The 22,713-nt window shown below is 36.8% G+C and overlaps 1 protein-coding gene across 1 annotated transcript; it reads right to left on the bottom strand.

The window, feature by feature from the left end:
* Window positions 1–460: 460 nt before the first annotated feature.
* ca10b (carbonic anhydrase Xb) lies at window positions 461–22,693 on the bottom strand. Its single transcript, XM_084133893.1, has 9 exons — window positions 22,256–22,693; window positions 19,954–20,028; window positions 12,167–12,309; window positions 9,341–9,526; window positions 7,238–7,333; window positions 4,594–4,666; window positions 3,961–4,115; window positions 1,149–1,320; window positions 461–948 (listed from the first exon to the last, which is right to left on the bottom strand). Exons 1-9 carry the CDS (start codon window positions 22,311–22,313, stop codon window positions 926–928), a joined length of 981 nt encoding a protein of 326 aa, XP_083990019.1. The 5' UTR covers window positions 22,314–22,693; the 3' UTR covers window positions 461–925.
* Window positions 22,694–22,713: the final 20 nt, after the last annotated feature.

Genomic DNA, 22,713 nt, shown 5'->3' with positions numbered 1-22,713 from the left:
TTATCGCATAGCTAAATATTAAATGTAAATATAAGCATCTCAGTTTAGATTATACATTTATATTTACTGAAAAATGTACATTTAGATGTAAAAGATTACATTTAAAGATAAACCATTCAAGTATAAACAAATAAGACATTTGAAAATGCGCTATTTAAATGCTTATTTCATTAAACCCAACAAAATAGGGCAGTTTTTGTTACTAAATCTGAACAGATTGGTCTGTTCTCTGTTACACGCTTTATTGCACATTCGTCACCCTATTAATATTCATTAAATCCATTACATAACACAATATGAAACTTTCCCTTCTGAGCACCATGTCAACATATATTATAATTCACAAATATGCAACAGACTCAATTATGCATTATTTTGATTGCCAATCCATTAGCATCAACTTTGCAGCTTCGTGACACGGCGGACGTCATTAAAAAGGTAAAGAGAAACATTCACCACGACCACTTCAAAGATTTATTGGGCAGATATCACTCAATTCATGTAGCACTGTAAACACTTACGTAGAGAAGGCAACATGCTCCAAATAGACCAAGGTATAGGCTTGAAATCCTTTTGTTTGCCTGGTGTCAAAGTAAAGTCTCAAAGTCTCAAGGTATTTTTTCATTCGCTGCAACAAGTCTTGAACGCACCTGCTGTTCGGATGCAAACAACGAGAGCAGACGGTTCCTCGAGAGTTAGCCGAAGACCCAGTGTCACTGAAAACCAGTCCTGTCTGATTGAATGGTCAAAGCATTGCTTTCAATGTCTTTGATATACATATGTATTGTTATAAACATGTAAACAAGTATAAAAGTAATTTGATATATTTTTTACTGAATAGTCCTCTGTCTCACTGACAAGCTTCATCCCGCAGAACGTATCCCATCTTCCTCTGTCCATTGGCCAACTAAACCACAGCAAGCCTTTATTTCAGAAGCCATTCATTCACTGAAAAGAGAAGCAAAAAATGTGCTGTCAGATAACGTTCTTTGTGTAACACGCCATTTATTCACAAAGACAAATGTTTCATTTCCATCTGTTTCAGGAGCAATGATGGTAAGCATCTAATTAGAGTGCTCAGCTTTATCGAACGCAGCATGCATGCGGCAGAGCCTGCGTATGTTATTGACGTGGAGTGTGACACAGACCTCTGTACTGCGGCCTCAGCACACGGTTGTTAGGACAGTCCCGTCTCTGACTGAAGTTGATGTTGGTGCGGATGCAGCGTTGGTGCAGTGGCTGGGTCGGCCGCATGTTGTCACCCATACTGAGGAAGATCTGAGACGGCTGGTTTTGACTGAGGAGACGAAGAGACTGCATCTGAAGAGATATTGGAAAGGCAATTAAGATGTTAATATGGGCTATATTCAATATAATATAAAATATTTTTAAATAATACTTTTATTCAACAAAGATGCATTAAATGGATCAAAAGTGAAAGTAAGTAAAAAAAAATAAATAAAAAAAAAAAAAAATATATATATATATATATACAGTGAGGAAAATAAGTATTTGAACACCCTGCTATTTTGCAAGTTCTCCCACTTAGAAATCATGGAGGAGTCTGAAATTGTCATCGTAGGTGCATGTCCACTGTGAGAGACATAATCAAAAAAAAAATAATCCAGAAATCACAATGTATGATTTTTTAACTATTTATTTGTATGATACAGCTGCAAATAAGTATTTGAACACCTGAGAAAATCAATGTTAATATTTGGTACAGTAGCCTTTGTTTGCAATTACAGAGGTCAAACGTTTCCTGTAGTTTTTCACCAGGTTTGCACACACTGCAGGAGGGATTTTGGCCCACTCCTCCACACAGATCTTCTCTAGATCAGTCAGGTTTCCGGGCTGTCGCTGAGAAACACGGAGTTTGAGCTCCCTCCAAAGATTCTCTATTGGGTTTAGGTCTGGAGACTGGCTAGGCCACGCCAGAACCTTGATATGCTTCTTACAGAGCCACTCCTTGGTTATCCTGGCTGTGTGCTTCGGGTCATTGTCATGTTGGAAGACCCAGCCTCGACCCATCTTCAATGCTCTAACTGAGGGAAGGAGGTTGTTCCCCAAAATCTCGCAATACATGGCCCCGGTCATCCTCTCCTTAATACAGTGCAGTCGCCCTGTCCCATGTGCAGAAAAACACCCCCAAAGCATGATGCTACCACCCCCATGCTTCACAGTAGGGATGGTGTTCTTGGGATGGTACTCATCATTCTTCTTCCTCCAAACACGTTTAGTGGAATTATGACCAAAAAGTTCTATTTTGGTCTCATCTGACCACATGACTTTCTCCCATGACTCCTCTGGATCATCCAAATGGTCATTGGCAAACTTAAGACGGGCCTTGACATGTGCTGGTTTAAGCAGGGGAACCTTCCGTGCCATGCATGATTTCAAACCATGACGTCTTAGTGTATTACCAACAGTAACCTTGGAAACGGTGGTCCCAGCTCTTTTCAGGTCATTGACCAGCTCCTCCCGTGTAGTTCTGGGCTGATTTCTCACCTTTCTTAGGATCATTGAGACCCCACGAGGTGAGATCTTGCATGGAGCCCCACGCCGAGGGAGATTGACAGTCATGTTTAGCTTCTTCCATTTTCTAATGATTGCTCCAACAGTGGACCTTTTTTCACCAAGCTGCTTGGCAATTTCCCCGTAGCCCTTTCCAGCCTTGTGGAGGTGTACAATTTTGTCTCTAGTGTCTTTGGACAGCTCTTTGGTCTTGGCCATGTTAGTAGTTGGATTCTTACTGATTGTATGGGGTGGACAGGTGTCTTTATGCAGCTAACGACCTCAAACAGGTGCATCTAATTTAGGATAATAAATGGAGTGGAGGTGGACGTTTTAAAGGCAGACTAACAGGTCTTCGAGGGTCAGAATTCTAGCTGATAGACAGGTGTTCAAATACTTATTTGCAGCTGTATCATACAAATAAATAGTTAAAAAATCATATATTGTGATTTCTGGATTTTTTTTTTTTAGATTATGTCTCTCACAGTGGACATGCACCTACGATGACAATTTCAGACCCCTCCATGATTTCCAAGTGGGAGAACTTGCAAAATAGCAGGGTGTTCAAATACTTATTTTCCTCACTGTATATATATATATATATATATGAAGAGTTCAGATGCAAAAGCCTCTAAGTGCCATCTGAAATTTTCTTCTAGAATGATCATTTTTATCAAGCTCGTATACTTAACTTCAGTAATTTCACTTAAATGACAATTAATAGGTCATTTTCATTGCCATTTAAGTGAAATTACTGAACTTAAATATACAAGCTTGATAAAAATGATCATTCTAGAAGAAAATTTCAGATGGCACTTAGAGGCTTTTGCATCTGAACTCTTCATATATGTTTCAAAGGATTTATATTTCAAATAAATGCTGTTCTTTTGAACTTTCCATTCAGAATCATGGAAAAATAATCATTGTTTGCACAAAAATATTAAGCAGCACCAGTGTTTTCAACACTGATAATAAGAAATGTTTCTTGAGCAGCAAATCACATATTATAATGATTTCTGAAGGATCATGTGTCACTGAAGACTGGAGTAATGATGCTGAAAATTCAGCTTTAACATCCAAGGAATAAATTACATTTGAAAATATATTCAAATAGAAAACAGTCATTTTTAATAGTAATAGTATTTCACAATATGACTGTTTTACTGTATTTTTGATCAAATAAATGCAGCTTTAGTGAGCAGAAGAGACTTCTTTCAAAAACATTAAAAAGTGTAAAAAAAAAGTGTATAAAGTTTTTAAAGAAATTAAGCAAACAATTAATGCACATCAAGAACCAGTTTTCAAACTGTCAAGAAATAAAAAAAAAGTCAATTGTAATTACTTTTCATAATATTATGGGTTAACAATATTATTGATCAAATAATTGCAGCCTTTGAAATATAATATAATATAAAAAAATATTTGACAGAGTTTTCAACATGTCACCTCTATCTGTGAGATGTAAATTGGCCTATTCATTAATATCCAGGTGGCTGTCTCAAGGCACGGTGGAATAGTTATCGACCCTTCATATGTGATAAAACGGGAGGTTTCGGGATACAGTTCCTCAATATCGAGCCCCATCAGTAAGTATGCATCATCTGAAAGACATTTACAAAACAAGCGATGGGCTGAGATGAATAACACACACTTACAAGATATCTAGACACATTCCTACAGGACAATACATGATATTATCATATCATCACTATTATTATTTTGTTCTGATGGCAATGCTGACAGAATAAAATATCACTTCTTATCCAACACCACCAGGTGGTAATACAAAGCCAAGTTTGTTTTCCCTGTCTTTTTTCAATAAGAGTTATGAAGGTCTTTTACGCAGAAGCAATATTTCACATTCAGACTGTGGAAGCCGTGCGATTTAATAATATTGCTGGAGGCAGTTTTCAATCACGTGCAATTTAATGTTAACAATAGTAACATAAATTCATTTAAATTTAAATTGAATGTTAATAATAACCAGCTTTAAAATGAAAAAGTGTAAAAAAAAGAAAAAAAAAGAGCACCCCCCGCTCTGCTGACATTAGTGACGAATGGGTATTTGTGGGCACTTACGTTTATATGTAATCCTTGTAATGGTCTCTCTGCTCAGCATACGGTTTAGAAATACATTTGTAGGCTCTGAAATCTGAAGAGTCAGATATCAAAGAAAACATTTAAAAACAGATTTCTGCAGCTTTTTCTGATGAAAAGGCAGAGTTTCATAAAACATGGTGTTGTTCAGTACATTAATCACAAATGACATGAGCCTTAACTTACTGCTGAGATATTTCATTACGGCTTCACCATATCACAAGCATAATCAATAATAGTCTAGTAGAATTTATTCTAGGGGCATCTGGACGTGTTTTTTTTTTTTCCATGTACTGAAGATGAATGGCTTTCATCCATGTGCCTTCATTAGTAGCAGAATGGTGGAGATTCCCCGGCATCACGATCACTGCAAAGCTAGATGAAAGTGAACGGGTAGGGGGGGAGGGGAGGTGGAGGAGGCTGCAATACTGCAACACCTTCATCTGAACTGTGGCAGTTCTGCCCCAATTTACACAGAAGTCACGATTCAGAGCATCAGGGAGTCTTACGTCATGCTGTGTGATGAGGTTAAATGCCGAGGAATCTCCACCATTATCTCACTTTAGTTTGGAGGAGAAAAGTGGTAAATAAACAGAAATCAAGACAAGACTGAATGGCTTTTTTTAAAGATGAATTCGTTAACTAAATTTGAATGTAAAACATGGCATTTCACAATGTCTAAAAGGGGTCATGACATACATAGATTTTTTTATTATTATTTTAATGTTCCTTGAGGTTCACTTATGATGTTAAAAAACAACAAATATGTGTATGCTGTATCCAGTGTCGACAGCATCAGTGATTATAATGGGTTCTATTTGCTTTTGACGTGACGCTCACATGACAAAATGTTAGCAGTTAAAGGTGGGATCAGTAGTTTTTGAAAAACACTTTTGGCCAATGTTGATATTTGGAAATCACCAAAACAAACACGCCACTCAGAGGAAGACCAAGAGTGTTTAGGGTGCCATATGGCACCTTATTTCAAATAAGCCTGCTCTGAAAAAATAGATTAGTGGTTCAATCCCATTCTCCCTTTCCCCAGCATGCACTTGGGCATGAATAATTAATATGGTTTGACCACTTGCCAGTTTTATTTACACTGTTGTTGTTAATTTTGTAATCATGCATGTGAAGTCAAACAGAAATCAAGCACTTTACTCTCCATGACATATAAATTACATATAAATCCTGATTATAATGGATGAGTCTCATAAAAAATATAATATTAAACAATTTAATGTAATAAATAAAACAGATTTCATAGACCTCTTTTTAAGTTGTGACTTTATAAACCTTATTTTTACTTTCTTAACATAGTTAACATAGGAATAATAAGTAAATAAAAAAAGTTTTACTTTACGTTTCACTATTACTAAATCTTTTGCAGTGCACTTTACAAGCACAAAATGCATATGCCAAGGCAATTCTGATGAATAACAATGAATCATTGATTTGAATAAAACAATAAAAAGCTTTTAGTGATTATGTTTTATCCTGGCAGTCAATTAGAAAATCTTTTTCTGGCCTTGTGCACCAAGAATGCACATTTTTGCCCAAGAGAATTGTTATCAGAAAAGTATTTTATTTATTTTGCGCCCATCAAAAATATGATTCTCATTTGTCATTGAGTATTGTCATTTATTTTTAAATAATTTAGATTTAGATTAGTTTGTTCCCTTGAAGCAACATGAGCAACATGGATGCATAATGAATGTAGTGGATATGAAACAATGGGGACCGAATACTGCAGAATTTTATATTTGCTGAACTTTTGAGAAGAAAAACAGATTAAAAAGCTCATCTAAGAGCAAATTCTATTTTCGATTATTATATGTTAAATTTCCAGTATTCATTAAAGGTAATATTGCTTTAAAGGGGTCATGAACTGGCTTTTTTTATTTTTTTATATTGTTGCCTGAGGTCAACTTATGACGTTCGCTTGGTTTTTACATTCAAAAACATCAAAATGAAAAAGTAATAGGCTATTTTCTACCCTGGTTTTGAGCCTAGCTCCTGAAACGCTCGGTTTTTATGGGCGTGCCGCATTGAAGACTTGGAAGTAAACACCCACTGCTATGATTGGATAACAGTTTTGCATATTATAATGAGTTTCATGTAATGCGCGAATCGGTGGGCGGGGCTAAACAGGCAGTGTTGAAGTAGGCGTTGATCTTCTTCTGCGGAGGCGGTGTTTGATACCCTTTGACGTCACAGATCCCCACTTTGAAAAACCTGTTGTTCGCTGTGCCTGGTGTCAATAAAAGCTTTTATTGGATTAACAAGGACGTTTTCAGTTCTGAAACTTACAGGATATTCTTATAGTATGATGACCTCTTATATGTCAAAAGCTCAAGGAAAATTAGATTTCTCAGTTCATCACCCCTTTAATAATAGGGCATGGAAAATTTCAATGAATAAAATTACTACATTATATAATGCTTAAAAATACCAAACCATTATGTTAGAACTTTTATGGCATGTTGATTCATGTACATTAATATTTGGCCTGATCTGTTAAGTGTACTGTATATAATGTTTGCTAAAGTTTAATGGAGTTTAATAAGACTGATTATGAAGTGTCTCCTTTCCACTGTATACATTTAAAGCAACTGAGTCTACTAACCTTCATGAAGATAGAAACAACTGCAATTCCATTAGGACTCCTGGCGGCATCACTGTAATTTAAATACAAATCCTGATTATAATGGATGAGTTGCACCTGCGAAAAGAAAAAAAAGAAGTGTGACTTCCAGTAAAACACTAACAAACACTTGCTAGGTGAAAATGTACATGGAGCCAAACCATTGTGACTGTATGACTGCCTGCAATCTAATTTCAAAACAGCCATTATCCATAAAATATGCCCATAAATGATGTGTATATAACAGCATATCTCCATTAACTTCCTTTATGTCAGCTTGTAATCTCATGTGACTCTGTAATGAGGGTCAGTACATTAATCCAAATAAATATTTTGCTGTGTGTTGTGTATAAATTGTTAATGAATAGTTAATGGGAACATTATGAAGCTCCTTTATGCTCCTCCATCCTGCTTTATTGTTCTTTCAGCGCAGCTCAATGAAAGCAGAGAGATGGAAGCCAGGAAATCTGCTGCTTAATTTTCAGTGGCTCAAAATTGCATTGGAACTCATTAGAAAAATATGCTTCAGTCATCAGTTATAATGAGCTTGCTTGTCAGCTTCAGAATGAAGTTGTTGGAAAGCTGCTACCCATATAACCTCATTTGGATTAGGAAAATGAGGAGAAGCTGCTGACTTCAGTGAAATCAGAGGTGAGGTGAGGATCACAGAGGGACGCACATATTTGCGCCAAGATAAAGTGTAAACATTTCAACTCATTACAATTATTTGATATGTCTGGCACAAATTGATGTTCTTGACAGTTTGAAAACTGTCTGTTGTTGTGCATTAATAATAGCTTGCTCTCTTTCAGTATTAAACTAAATACACACTGGTTTTTGTTTTTTTTTACTTTATGGACTTCTTTATTCTACTTTTACACTTTTTTAATGTTTCTGAAAACATAAAACAAACTTTTATTAGTATTGTTGTTGTTAAGAAACATTTATAATTATCATCAATGTGGAAAACAGTTGTGTACAATTTTTTTCAAGGTTCTTCAAAAGAACAGCATTTATCTGAAATAGAAAGCTTTTCTTACATAATAAACGTCTTCATTGTCACTTTTGATCAATTTAATCCATCTTCGCAGATTAAAAGTATTAATTTCTTTCCCAAAAAAACAACAGTGGTTGTATGTTACAAAAGCTTCCTATTTCAGATAAATGCTGTTCTTTTGAACTTTCTATTCATCAAAGAATCCTGAAAATTATTGTACACAACTGTTTTCAACATTGATAAATCATCATATTAGAATGATTTCTGAAGGATCATGTGACACTGAAGACTGGAGTAATGATGCTGAAAATTCAGCTTTGATCACAAGGATAAAGTACATTTAAAAAATATATTCAAATAAAAAAAAAAATATTTGTGCATTGGTTGGCATAAGAGATTTCTTTTAAAAACAGTAAAACATCTTCCAGATAGTGTATGCATTGCATTTTTTATATATTTTTGAATAGATTAATAGATTCAGACAAAAATTAGTGTCAAGAACTAGGCTCCACAAAAGCTTTAAGCAGCACATGATGGATGTGGACCGTCTGTGTTTTTCCTCACTATAAACATGTACATTTAAAGCACATTACCAATTCATATCCTGTGACTGTGCAAACTGGAAGATGACTCATTGCTTTATGTTTTTATTTAGCCTGTTCTTACAGCAAAATCACTTCCATAAACCTGAAAAATGTTTGCCCTTAATCCTGAATATAAAAGACTTTATTAATGCAAACTCAGTGACACCGCTCAATGCACACATTTTCAGAGAAATCAAAAATGTATCACTCTAGTGACAATTGCAACAATTGATTTGGCTTTGGAAAATTTCTTTGATCTGCTCAAATGATATCTCATTGTCTTATTCTGTTTCATGTTGTAATGTTGTCGAAGAGAATGAGATTTTTTTCATTTCTAGTGTAAAACTAATTTGATAAAAGGGACTAATTTCACAATTTTGCCTACTCCATTAACTTCAGTGCCAGTACTTCAAGGCTCTGTCGCCGCATCCAGACGTTTGAAGGAAGACAGGTTTAATTGAATCCCACAGAAGTGATGTATTTCCAGGCTCTATGTTGGCTCACCTCCCCAGGGAAGGCCTGGCCGTTGAGCAGGTGCTCTGAGCCCCGGCTGTCCTCGCTGCCAAAGTGAAGCCGGATCTCCTCCAGCCTGTAGCTGTAGCTCAGCGGCCCGCCAGAGATGTTCACCAGGTGTGACTTGTCTGGGCGCAGGGACACGTGTCGGCCCGTGTTATACATCGTTCCACTGACCTGAAAAAAATAATAAACATGTCTGGATCAGACATTCTTATTTCTGACTTTTTCTGATAAAACAATATTAAGTGATTCCATGTTTACATTTGGGAGGACAAAGGTGAAGCCGTTTTCACCTGGCTAGGCTAAAAGGAATTACATGCACTGTTTGACATTGTGCCTCCCGTACAGGGAATTCCTGGAAAAATATGCACTAACACAATGAACACATTAGTTAGTTCTGATGGACCGAGGTTTTTCCAGGTAAACCTGGTTGACAGGTGCAACTGCTGAGGTAGGAATTAAGTAGAAAATGCATCTGAGCTGAAAGACGAAAGCCTATAAATGGAAAACAACACCTGGAATATTTTGCCTTTACTTGTTTGGTAACTTTGCTAGTTATGACTACTAATTGAGACCAAAACGTGTCTTGTTATGGCGCCCTAGTGATCAGAACATCTTTGTAAACAGCTGCTAGAGTGTTCGTGAATGTATCCTAATGGGAGATTTCAAACTATAGTCGCCTCATTTGTGATCTAGAGACAGTTTTAGAAGTGCTGATCACTCAGGGACATGAGAATGAGCGATACATTTAGCCTGACATTTCATAGGATAAATTCTGAGCAAGAGGTAATTACGATCACTTTGAACTGTAGCTCTGAAATCATTTAAAATAAAATGGCAACGTAAGCTGAACTATAATACTAGGAATGACACTCATGATTCACAGCATTAATCATAACTGTCCACCGAAACACAGGAGACCGTGGAAGCCCGTTTCCAACTCTGACCCTTTTTCCTCATAATTGCAATTTTATTTCACAAAATTGAGTGACTTTGTATCTCACAACTGTGACTTTATCTCAGTTGTCACTTTATTTCTCACAACTGCAACTTTATATCTCACATTTGTGCCTGTTTCTTATAATTGTGACTTTATTCCTGTAATTGCGACTTTATATAATCAAAACTGCCACTTTATTTCTCACCAGCATTATTTTAGTTATATTTATATACTATTATAGAATTAGATTATTTTTATATATTTTTGTTTTTATGTTTTAGTAATTTTATGTTCTTTTGTCATTTTTATTCGTTTTTTTTCCAATATTTATATTTAGCTTCAATTTATATTTATTTCAGTTTTAGTTTTAGTAATTGTAGTACTTAAACTTAAATGTATTTTATTTCAGTTAGTTAAAAACAGAAAAAAAAGTTTAGTTTAAAATGTGTATTGCATGAATATTTATATTCCAGCTTTTTTCAATTAACAAAAATAACTTTTAATAGTTTTAGTTAACAATAACAACACTGTATTTCACAGGTGTGACTATATTATATTCATAGATCACAATTACCTGAACTAAAGAGATGTGGAAAAAGAACAAAATAAATAAGATATTTCCATTCAGTAACTTAAGAACGAATGAGCGCCTTTTCTATGTAAAAGAGACCATAAACTTTTCCATTACAGCCTACAGTTTTCATGCATAAATTTCATTATTTAACAGCCCTCTGGTTACCAACGCCACAAACCAATCAAACTGACTTGAATTCATGGAGAACATTTAGGTCTCCAATGGAATTTTCTCTAGGAATAACATCAACTCCCCACGTACAGAGCGCAGTCATAACAAGCTCAAAGGAGAAGTGCATACATAAATGTAATTGGGTCTCTTGAAATAAGAGCAGAAAAACCTCCAGAGGAAAACAACAGCACACTTTTATTCCAAGTTCTTGACTAAGTCTAGGGTACTAATGTATTACTGAGAGAAGATGAACTAGGGTATATTATCCATAAGCACAACCTCTTGGAGCTTCACTGGAGAATTCTTCGGTGACAGGCCCTGTCAGCACAGATGGTGAGTCTGCCTAATCTCCCCCAGCAGATGCACAACAGCATTAATCATAAAACAGGATGTTAAATGAGGAATTAACTCCTTCCTTTCCCTCCGCTCTATGGAATAAATCCACTCCTTTGCATTCAAGATCTGACAACAACCGCCTGAATCCCTTTAGAGGTCAGAGTGATATCTGATGTATACTAACCATCAATAATCAAACGCTGCATTTGTGTCTGGTAAATGAGTTTAGTCACACTAATCTGCTGACCGACTGCAGGTGCACATGACTGAATGCAAATGGCAAGCAATTTTGCACGCCGTAGAGAATTACCGATCTCATTAGAGCACCGTTGTAACAAACTAACAGTAGTGGAGCATAAGCCATCTTCAAAGGTTTCATTTGGAAGGCTTTACTATTATGCTTGGCAAAAAATAATTGAAGATCTGCTTCAATGGCCAATAATGGTATATAAAAAAGTCACTCAATTAATTAAGATTCAGCAACAAACCAAATCGCTAGCTGTCTAAACAACAGCCATAGAAGTAAATACAGGATTTGACAAATGGGCCGCTAAGCTGGGGTTATGCCGTGTGACCCGATCTTGTCAAAATTCCAGTGAATTATGGGACAGTGTTCTAAACTGAATAATGTGTCACCGTACATCTTCTACCAGTTTAAATAATGTGAAAAATAGCTACTATATGATTAAACAGATAGTATAGAAAGGATTATGCTGCAACTGTCAATCACAGTGTCAGTGTTATTTTAAGAAAATACGATCAAGAGCCTTCCAGTATCCTTTCTTGTACTTACCTTACGTTGCCCTGCATTGAGTCGTAGCGGGTTCAGGAAGGGGTCAAAAATCATTCGACTGGTTTCGATGTTGACAGGCGACTGTCTCTTCCCAATCGCGCACAGGTTCCAGGCAGTGTTAACTAATCCCCAGAAAGATGGCACTAGTAAAATATAAACATAAAAAGTGAAGTTTAGAGCATTAAGCATTTGCTTTAAATTTCAGGAAGAGAATGTTGCGTTTGCCGTTTTGTAATGGGTCATGATCTCTTTGGGATTATCTCAAATTGCTCATCCCAAATTTCCTCCGTTAGCCCCATCCATGGTGTAGATGTTGTTTTTGAGTTTGGATCTAATGGTTGATATCCTTTGAGACAACATTTTGACAAGCAATCAATTTTACCACTTAATTACCAGGCGCAGCGCCGGTTCTCTTTTGAGGTCATGATTGTGCATCCAAATAAGAGAACTGCATGTTAATGCGATTTGCTTTGCAAAAACAAACTCAAAAAAGAAAAGAAAAAAAGAAACACAGATGGAATTAGTCACATTAGACACACAGCCAAAGGACATACTTGACCTTATATGATTAATTTATTTTCTGAGATGTTTCACAGTCTGTAAACAGTAAACAACTGTTGCTGATTGGAATGAGATTTTTATTAGTGCATTGAACCTCAAACCTCATATTTGTTGTTTTGAGAATTAATATGACAGATCAAGGGAGGAGCCCAACACCTAGGAAGTCCCTGGGCCCTATTTTAACAATCTACCGGTAAGCGCATGGTCTAAAGCGCAGGGCGCAAGTGCACTTAGGGCATGTCCGAATCCACTTTTGCTAGTTTAACAATGGGAAAAATGGTCAGTGCGCGCGGAGCATGGTCTAAAACAGGGGTGCCCAATCCTGCTCCTGCCGATCGACTGTCCTGCACAGTTCATCTCCAACCCTAATCAAACACACCTGCCTTTAATTTTCAAGTGATCCTGAAGACCTTAATTGGTTGCTTCAGGTGTGTCTGATTAGGGTTGGAGATGAACTGTGCAGGACAGTCGATCGGCAGGAGCAGGATTGGGCACCCCTGGTCTAAAAGGGCTGTCCCTATTCTCTTAATGAGTACTGGGTATGTTTTGGGCGTAACATGCAAAAGAACAATCAGACTCTCTTCTCCCATTCCCTTTAAGAGCCAGTTGTGCTCACGCCATGGCGGATTGCTATTTACATGGCGGAATTTACGAATGGAAAGACTGAACGTGTCTCCAGAGCGCAAACGGATCTGCTCGTGTGCGAGTTTAAAGCGCGCAAACAGACCATCTATGGGACAAGCCGGATTCCACCATATCTTTATTTACACAATAATAATCTTTTACATTGTAATCCTTTTATTTTTAATATTTTGGATAGTTTGTGTGCTGCTGCGCGTCCCTGTGTGTGTGTAATAAGAAGAGTGTACGTGCGTTGTGGACCCGCCTATAGGCGCACATTACTAACGCGCTCATTTAGCAAAAAAAAAACTTATTTCAGTTGCCTCAAAATAGCAACGCGCCAACAATGCGCCAGAACACACCTCGTTTTCAGGCCAGCACGCCCATGGGCGCACAAATGGGCCCAAATGCATTATTTAAACAACGTGAAGCAGGACGTGAAAATGATAACTGTGTCGGGCTGAAACTAGCAAAAAACACTTGCGCCGCATTGCATCGCATTGCACCAGGTGCTGTATGATAGGGCCCCCTGTCTTTATAAGGATCTATAAGCTAAAAATAAAAGTTCTGACATGATTGTGTATATTTTTGAACCATCCCTTTAACTGAATCCAGTATGAGGTTAGTGGCAGGAGCGCGAGAGCAGATGATATTGTGACCCTGACATCCACACTGACCACGTCAAACCCACGTCAAACTCATTAGATCACCAAGAGCTTGGATGCTTTAATGCAAAGAGTATCAACTTTTGTCCCCATAGGCTGAGATTATAAACAGATTTATCCAGCATGAACAAGTGATCCCCGACCTGATTTTCCTCTCATCCTGCCTGGCTCTGCAGGAGTGAAACCGGACTGATGTGTTGCATTATTAAATCAGAATGAGAAAATGCATTAGATACAAAGATTACGCCATACTAGGAAGCTGTGGAACAAGCTCTGTTCTTTCAAATGCATGCTATTTACGCGCTATTCGTGTATTTTCAGCATTTATTTGTACAGTGACCTAAATAAATGATTGTACCCAAAACTGTGATCTAACTAAGGTGTAATCCTGCTTTTGTTTGGGATCCTAACAGCCACTGAGCTCATTAGGGGGAATCGTTTTTTTTTTTTTTTTTACTTTTTTTTCACTTCTCACTTTCACTGCCTCTCTGTACTTTCTTAAATGTCAAGGACAGACATAATATGCAACTGCTTATAAAATTGAAGGAGGAACGAGTAAGAAATGTGTGCTTATTTAAAAGTAGACTCAGCTCAGCCCATAATTCAACATCTAAGATAGCAAAATTCTAAAGCCAGGTTGTCGGACACTAGTTGTATCATCTTGATCTTGAACTGGAAAATAGAGAAATACAAAAACTGTAAATATGAACATATTCATACATTTAATTTTTTTGATTTTTTTTAATTCTATAATATTTTGTCTATGATAAACAATAATAACTATTTTAAAAAAGTACATTTAGGCATCACAACATCATAATGTACATTCGATGATATTCAATTTGAGATTTGTTAAGATTACATTTCATGCTATTATTAAATTAAAGATAATCTAAATGTAAAAATAAAGAAATCAATTGAAAAATTAAGTATCCAATATCATCCATTATACAGTATGTCCAGTATGGACTGATTTTAAAATATTTTAAAATATCTGTTACTGGCCGATATGGTAAAGATATATCATGCAGTCTTTTTTTAAAAAAAAAGAGAGGCAAAAAATAAATAAAAATGAACAACTCTATAACAAACCATCCATTCAAATTTTTTTCCAAAAAGTTTATGTTTAAGGTCCTGTTGAGTGTGTTGGTATTTTTTAGCTGAACACTCACTGAATCCATTGTTAAGGTCAGCTGAGCGTTTTGAACTCTGGTGCTAACAGGCTGTCATATCCAGAGTGATATAGTGATTTTGCTGTAGCAATTGATGAGTGGTAGACAGATGGCACCCTCATCCTCATGGATCTGTGCCAGATTTGGCTTTGGGTTCAATACATTAATGAGAAATGTCAAAGTGCTTTTTAGGTATGACAGGGGACAAATACATCAACTGAACAGTGTACAGTACAGTACAATGCAAGGCGCTGAGGTTACATCTGCATAAAGTCTTAAATATGGAAGAAGCACATTCATTTTAATGTAACAAATATGTATTTTTACATATTCTCTTGGCTTTACATGTTTCTGCAACTGAATATTTTTTTAACAGTGCAGTTTTCCAGATGAAGAGAAAGACGTTAAATTGTTTTGCTTTGCTTACACAATGTTTGTTTATAGCCCTGAGCACAAGTGCTGATGGGAGATAGCTGAACATAATACATTTAATCACAGTATAATGGTGAACTGCTTCTTTGGTTTCGCTAGTAGCACATAAATGCAATCACATGAAACGTCAGCCCAACACTTAATTATTGTTTATTTTTTAAATGTTAAAAGCAAGCAAAAGCTTTCGACTTTATATTGTTGACTTTTTGAAGGAAGTATTTGATCATTTATCTGATCAAAAACAGAGAGAAAAACAGGAACATTGTGAAATACTACCATTTCAAAATAATGGTTTTCTATTTAGACATTTTAAATTGTAATTTATTTTTTTGTGATGGCAAAGCTGCTAAAAAGTCCAGCATCATCACTCCAGTCTTCATTCACGTGATCCTTCAGAAATCATTCTAATATGCTGAATGCACACACACTGTCTCTGGTTTTGCTTGTGAAATATAACACATGTTGTTTTTGTGTGCAAGTGAGACATGTTTTCACCATGCATTTCAAAAGGAGAACATCTCATAGCAGCTTCAGCATAACCCTCAGGAGAACAGAAGAGATGTTCTCAAGCAATTAACAATGTAAGAACTTTCTGCCACCGCTGTAAGCATATAATGAGAGTGTGCCAAAAACAGGACAGAAATATTCATTCATGAATATGCACACATTAAAGAGAAGTTTATATCTCACAAGAGCTTACAGACTGAAAATAGCCAATGCATGTCAATCATGAGACTTTTTGGTGTATCACATTTAACTGATAAGACAAAATTATAAAATGGAACAGTGAAAAGGAAAATTATAAACTCAAATTAGTCTCTCAAACATCTTAAAATGAAACTGGCCCTTTTTAATTGTACGATACGAAAGCAAATTTGTGTGGCTGACATGATCAAAGTGACTGAGAGTAACATTTTATTCCTGTCGTAACTATGATATCAATCATAAATGCACATAAAGCTGATGTGTGCAATCTTTTTAGTGTTAAATACTTCCTCCTATTGAATATGCAGAGACAGCTAAGGAAGCCAATTTGTAAGGTTGATTTAGCAACAGTGGCTCAACCAATGATGTGCGCTTGGGGGCGGGGTTATCTTTTTGCCTGACCAATGGCAGAGAAGGGGAGTGTTTGGAAAACCTGTTTTGAAAAAAGATTATTGTTTCCATTTTATTTAATGGTGCAGAAATGACACACACTTCCCCTCTGGAGCACAACTTCAACTTCACTTCACAACTATGCCTGATATTGTACAATAAGATATTCTTTGACAACTGAACAAGTGTCACAAGCGCTTAAGGCAAACACTAAAGTTTAAAAGATTACTACTAAACCGTTGCCTTTAGCATTTGGACAAGCAAAAGAGTGTTTAACTTGTGAGGACTGTCTTGAGATGAATCCGACATGCTCTGGGAAACGGATGATATTTGCTCTTTGAATGCTTTCTCGTCCAATTTCTTTCATAGTCCCTTTTTAAGTCTCAAGGACATTTATGCAATATAAATCCAGAGAGTTTTTCTCCCTTGCAGAATGCTTAACAAAGAGGTAAATTTATGTGCAATGCATATATTTATGAGTTGCTATAGGGCTTACTTGATATCCCTTAGTTACAACCATGATTGATGCTGCACTGCTGCAAGTAGTGTCCTTGCAAGTAGATCTAGCATAACTTTTTTTTTAAAATATAAAGACCCTTCTTTGTGAATAAGCAGGAATTGTATGGATCTGTCCCCTATAGATAGCTTCTTTTTTAAGCATACTAAATAGTGTTCAAAGGGCTCCTTTGCTGGTTACATACATTACTGACTGACTACATAATGAAGTACTTCGAATAAAACTCATAAAGTGTCTCAGACCTCTGCTTCAATAGTCAGCATTAATCAGTTGAGACCACAAGCTGTAAAAATAGATTAAGCTATAACCAGGCCCACACGGGATCAGCGCCCGCAGAACAAGATGTGCGGAGAATGAATTCATCCAGTGTTCAACGCCTGCGTGTTCAACTATATTCTATATGAGTTGATTATTATTACATTTTACAATGTTTAAATCCATTTTGCCAAATTCTACAGATTTTGTATCAGAAAATGCTAATTAAAAAAAGTCACAAGACTATACACTTCTATTCAAAAGTTTTTAAATGTTTTTGAACTAAGTCATTTCTAAGTCTACATTTATTTGATTAAAAGCACAGTAAAACTGTAATGTTGTAAAACTATTTAAATGTTTCTATTTAAATATAGTTTTAAAATGCAATTTATGTCTGTTGTGTCAAAGCTGAATTTTCAGCTTCATTACTCCAGTCTTCGGTGTCACATGATCATTCAGAAATCATTAAAATTTTTTACATTTCTTATTATTATTAAAGGTGGGGTATGTGATTCTCTTTTTTTGTAAATTTTTTCAAAATCACTTGAAATCCTATTCCTAACCCACTTACAGCCACTGAGTTAGAAGCACTGAAATGAAAATTAAGCAATTTAATCATCTGTGGAACGGGCAAGACTCTAAAAACTCCAGCCAATCATTTCCAAGACCACCTAGAATCATTGGACAGTAAGTTCGTCAATCAAACGGTCGTACCATATCCCCCTCCCCCCATCCCCCTCCCTCCACATGAATGGGTGGAGTCAGGGCCAGCTTTGGAGGAAAGAAGGTAGGACCATTTGAGTTGTGTATTTTCAAAATCTGCCGGCCGTTTTGCAAATCCCATACCCTACCTTTAATGTTGAAATTGTTTGTCCTGCTTAATACTTTTGTGGAAACCGTGATATATTTTTTGAGTAAAAAATCAGAAGAACAGTAGCCTGTTTATTTGAAATAGAATATTTTTGTAGCAATTTAAAAGTGTTTTTAATGAATATTTGCTGAATAAATGTACTTTAAAAACCAGTGTCTGGGTAACGCATAACAAGTAATGCGAGTTACGTCAGTAGGGATGTGCCCGAAGCCTAAATACGAATTCAGAAAGGCACAGCAAATGAGTAATGCATTCTACGGGGCCCCTAAACGTTAGGCTTGCTGTGGTTGTTGGTTACATTACATTGCATCAGATTTTACTTCTCACGTGAAGATTGTAAGGAGAAAAGACTGACAGGGTGGACGATTTGGTGTGAAACAGATCCTGAGTGTCATTGACCAATATCTTATCTTGTAAAATGTGTGGTCAGTACCGCCGCTCCCTATATAAGAGTGATCGCAAATTTGAAAGTGAAAGTAAAAAGCGTGGGCATTCAAAAGCCATTTTAATACCCCGCATACTGATAGCAGCTCCTTGACACCTGCAAATTATATACAATATAATTACCCAAATATAATTGCGAAAGAACGCAAAAGCATATTTTTTTCTTCCATCTCATATTTTTTTCACATTACCATGTCCCTTTAGGGCCTTTCCGAACATAGCATTTGTCTTCGGCCACATCCCTAGCAACAAAATAGCTTACTTTTTCAAATAAGTAAAGAAGTTAGACTAATTGTGAGCATGCTTTTTAGTGTGAAAGAGCCTTTACATTTGCCAAAATAAAACTTTTTTTGTTATTTAAAAACAAGCAAGAAAACCCAGCCCAGGTGAGAAAATGGCACACACTTACTTTCCATAAAAAGTAACTAAGTAATGCAATTAGTTACTTTTTGTAAAACAATATTGTAACACATTACTTTTAAAATTAACTTTCCCCCACAGTTTAACAAAGACTGTTGGAGTATGTTTTACAAGAAAAGTCTTTGTCTTTCTATATACAATACACATTTCTCGTTTAATTCAGTCAGTGTCTTGCTGTTTCTTTGTACTTATTAGTAAAATTGACTTATTTCTGAGTGTAAATGGTTTCAAAGTAAATCCTACAGCATTTTTTAACTCTACTAATTTATTTTTTAAAAACTGCCTGCGGGAGTGTCTGAGGAAACTTGTTTGAAACAATCATTGTTTTTGCACACTTCAGCTTTCAAGTTCACTTTTAAAATAACCTCTATCTTGCACGTATATCATTTAACAACCTTAAAGGTATCAGGCTAACTAATCTAGTGAAATGTAAGCACTATAAATTCCCCATTTAATCTCCCAATTATGATGCAGCAGTTGCAAAGTACTGTTAAATACCGTTCATACTGTTTGTGTGAAATCCACCTCCTTCACACCGTGTTTACATACATTAAAAGTGTGAATCAAACAGAATAAAATATTAATTGGCATCCTGAAGTTTTATGTGCTGTAAGTCAACACACAAAGCCTCTGCAGATCTTGCAAGTCTTAGTGTGGCAAGCAGCATGACTCTTGACAAGACACATTATGCATACTCTCACACTGTTTTCTTTTCTTTCTTTTGAAAGGCTTACCTGGTATAAAGCTCCCTTGGACAAGATCTTTGTATGCCCACCAACCATCGTGCAGCTTTGATGACACTGGCTGTGCTGCGGGAAAAGAAGAGATTCACATCACTCACCCACGGCTCTTTGAAAATACAGTCACACCTGCAATAGACCCCAACTCCCCATGGAGAGAAGTTTCTGCTGTCAGATAACAGGATGAAGATGTCTCTAATGATACAAGGCACATTTAAAGTCTTTTTGAGGCAAAACTCGATACATCACCCCCACCCAAAAAAAAGTAGCATGCAAATTTATAAAGTAAATATTTGCCAACAGCACCGCTTATTTGCAAGAAGAATAAAAAAGACATTTGTGAAATGACGACAGATGCATCCTGGATCCTCTGCTCTGGGCCCTGTCGGAGGAGCTGGAAAGTAGGTCACAGAGCCAGCAGACTCCAGCATTCTGAATTCACTCTGTTATCTCACATCACTATTCCCCTCACCTCTCTCCTTCTGGCTTCAGGCTGCAGCTTGCATCATATCCACTGCCAAGTCAAGCACTCAAGGCTGCTCTTTAATGCACCACACCACAGCTCTACTCTCAAGCCAGGTTACTTTGATGTGCCCGTCATGAACGGGGAGGAGGACTGGAGCCCAATTTTCTTCCACCCCAATTTATTGACATCTGTATCTGAGATATGAGAAGCTTGTGCACTTTCACTTATGTGGCTCGTAGGAAGCTGCCATTTTCTGGGGCTACGGTATCTAGAAGCATCGAGAGCCACGGATTTGCTGTAAGTACAGGTGCTGAGATTCATACACCGAGAGATTTGCGAAATGCTGACACTCGATTGAGCCCGGCTACCCATTTATCCTCTCTGCTGTGTGTGGCTCCCTGTGAGATATTGGACTAAACATAAAAAGCCTTGTGTATTATTTTACACCGCACGTTTTTTGACACGCCTGAGTCACTTTGATATCATTGGCTGGAATAAGGAAAATAATCCTCATGCATTTAACCTGCTGGCTTGATTTTGATTTTCCTCACACTCTGAGCCGACTGACCTCAAATCACACGTCAGCTTCCTTTCAAACATACACTACGGGCTTTTCTGTAGAAAACTTTCATGCACATTTCTTGCTCTTTGAAGATCTAACTTGTGTCTGTTTTTTTTTATATAGATTCCCATCCCCAGGAGGAAGAATGACGTCAAACTCAGAATTGCCAACACAAACTGGGTACTTCACTAGTGCAGAAGAACATGAGAACACCATAGACTCTAGATGAGCTCTACTCTGAGGATCATGCCTCACTGACAACCTTTCTGCATTGATTTTTTAATACTCATGTTTGTCTTGTGTCCCTTTTTATGTCTTTCTTAGCAGTGAAAATCCTTTAATAGTGTTTAATATAACAATAATATGTTTGTACTCGTTAGAGAAAGATCACATTTGAGAAAAGTATGAATGATGAAAAGGATTGAGAACCGAAAAGAAAGCAGTTGAGACCAGTGTAAGATGGTTTGCTGGTCTCCCGGACTGGTCAAACACATCTGTTGGCTGATTTTTAAAAGGGTTTCGGCACTTTTTAGCTCATTAGTCTGGCATATCTCCTGAATCACCTGAAGACCAACTCGGCCAGGCTGGGAAGCCATTTTAAACCACATTAAAATCCATAAAATCTTAATCTGGCTTAAGACAATATTCTTCAAATCCCTGGTCAATCTTTTCTCAAAGCCTATGTTGTTGCTGTTGTTTTTAACAAGGAATACAAGAAAACATAGCTATGCAGGAAATTACATTTTTGGTAAGCAATTTTTCCCCCTCCAAATCCCTGCTGTTCCATTTAAAATCTGTTCATTTTTGAAATGACGACCTTGATGGAAAAAAAAAAAAAAAAAATACACAAGCTAAAACCAGCCTATCTGGTCTCAGTCTGGTCAAACTGTTCTACTGGTTTTAGAAGGTAGACCAACATAAGACCATCATGATTTGGCTGGAAGACCATCTTAATAGCTAAAACCTGCTTAAACCAGCTAAAACTAGCATACCATCTTTAGTCTGGCTTCAGAATGTTTTTTTTTTCTTCTTCTTCTTCTTCTTCTTCTTCTTCAACAGGACAGTCAGTAAACAATCGCTTCAGACAGTAAATATTCAGCATTTTGTTATGAGAAAAAGAAAACAGCACACATTCAATGTAATAATTATGTAGCTTTGGATGTTAATGCATTGCCAGCATAATGAAAATTCTGCAATAGTCTATTAACATCAGAGCTTCCAGCATCTTAAGCATCATGAGAGTGAGTTTTCATATGTGAACAGTTTACCTTCTACAAAGATGACATTAACGTTGAGGATCAGAATAAACTCCCAAACGTGCGGCATTCTTCATTTAGTCCATCAGGTAATAATTAACTTGATAACACTTGGTCAAAGTCTGAAGCGTCATTCCCCGCGAGCGACGCTGACTTGCGCGCTCCCGTCACTCTCAAATATGATGAACATCGTCCTCTCCAAAAGATGCGACCCACCGCGCAGATTTACTTTGAAATTTACTGAACGATAGACCACTTGACAGTTCACAGCGTATAAACTTGAAAGTCCAGACACCGACCTCTCGGCTGGTATCGCGAAAACCAAATTAGACCCAACCAGTATCTTTATTTATCCTTGTTTGTGCTGTTAGGTTAGTCGTGGATGGTGTTTGCGGCGTTACCTGACAGAGCGCGCGGATCTGAGGTTTAGCGCGTGCTAATCCCCCTGCAGGCGGGGCTCGCGCTCCCGT

The sequence above is a fragment of the Abramis brama genome (assembly GCF_963993115.1).
Source record: "Abramis brama genome assembly, chromosome: 1".
Taxonomy (NCBI): Eukaryota; Metazoa; Chordata; class Actinopteri; order Cypriniformes; family Leuciscidae; genus Abramis; species Abramis brama.
This window is presented reverse-complemented; position numbering and strand designations above follow the sequence as displayed.

Bases quoted from the DNA above. Each gene is read 5' to 3' on its own strand.
- ca10b (XM_084133893.1), bottom strand. From the start codon at position 22,313: ATGCCGCACGTTTGGGAGTTTATTCTGATCCTCAACGTTAATGTCATC. The intron at 9,527-12,166 runs GTAAGTACAAGA...TATTTTTTTCAG, and splicing joins TCAATGCAGGGCAACGTAAG to GTCAGTGGAACGATGTATAA. The intron at 4,116-4,593 runs GTAAGTGCCCAC...AATGTCTTTCAG, and splicing joins TACAAGGATTACATATAAAC to ATGATGCATACTTACTGATG.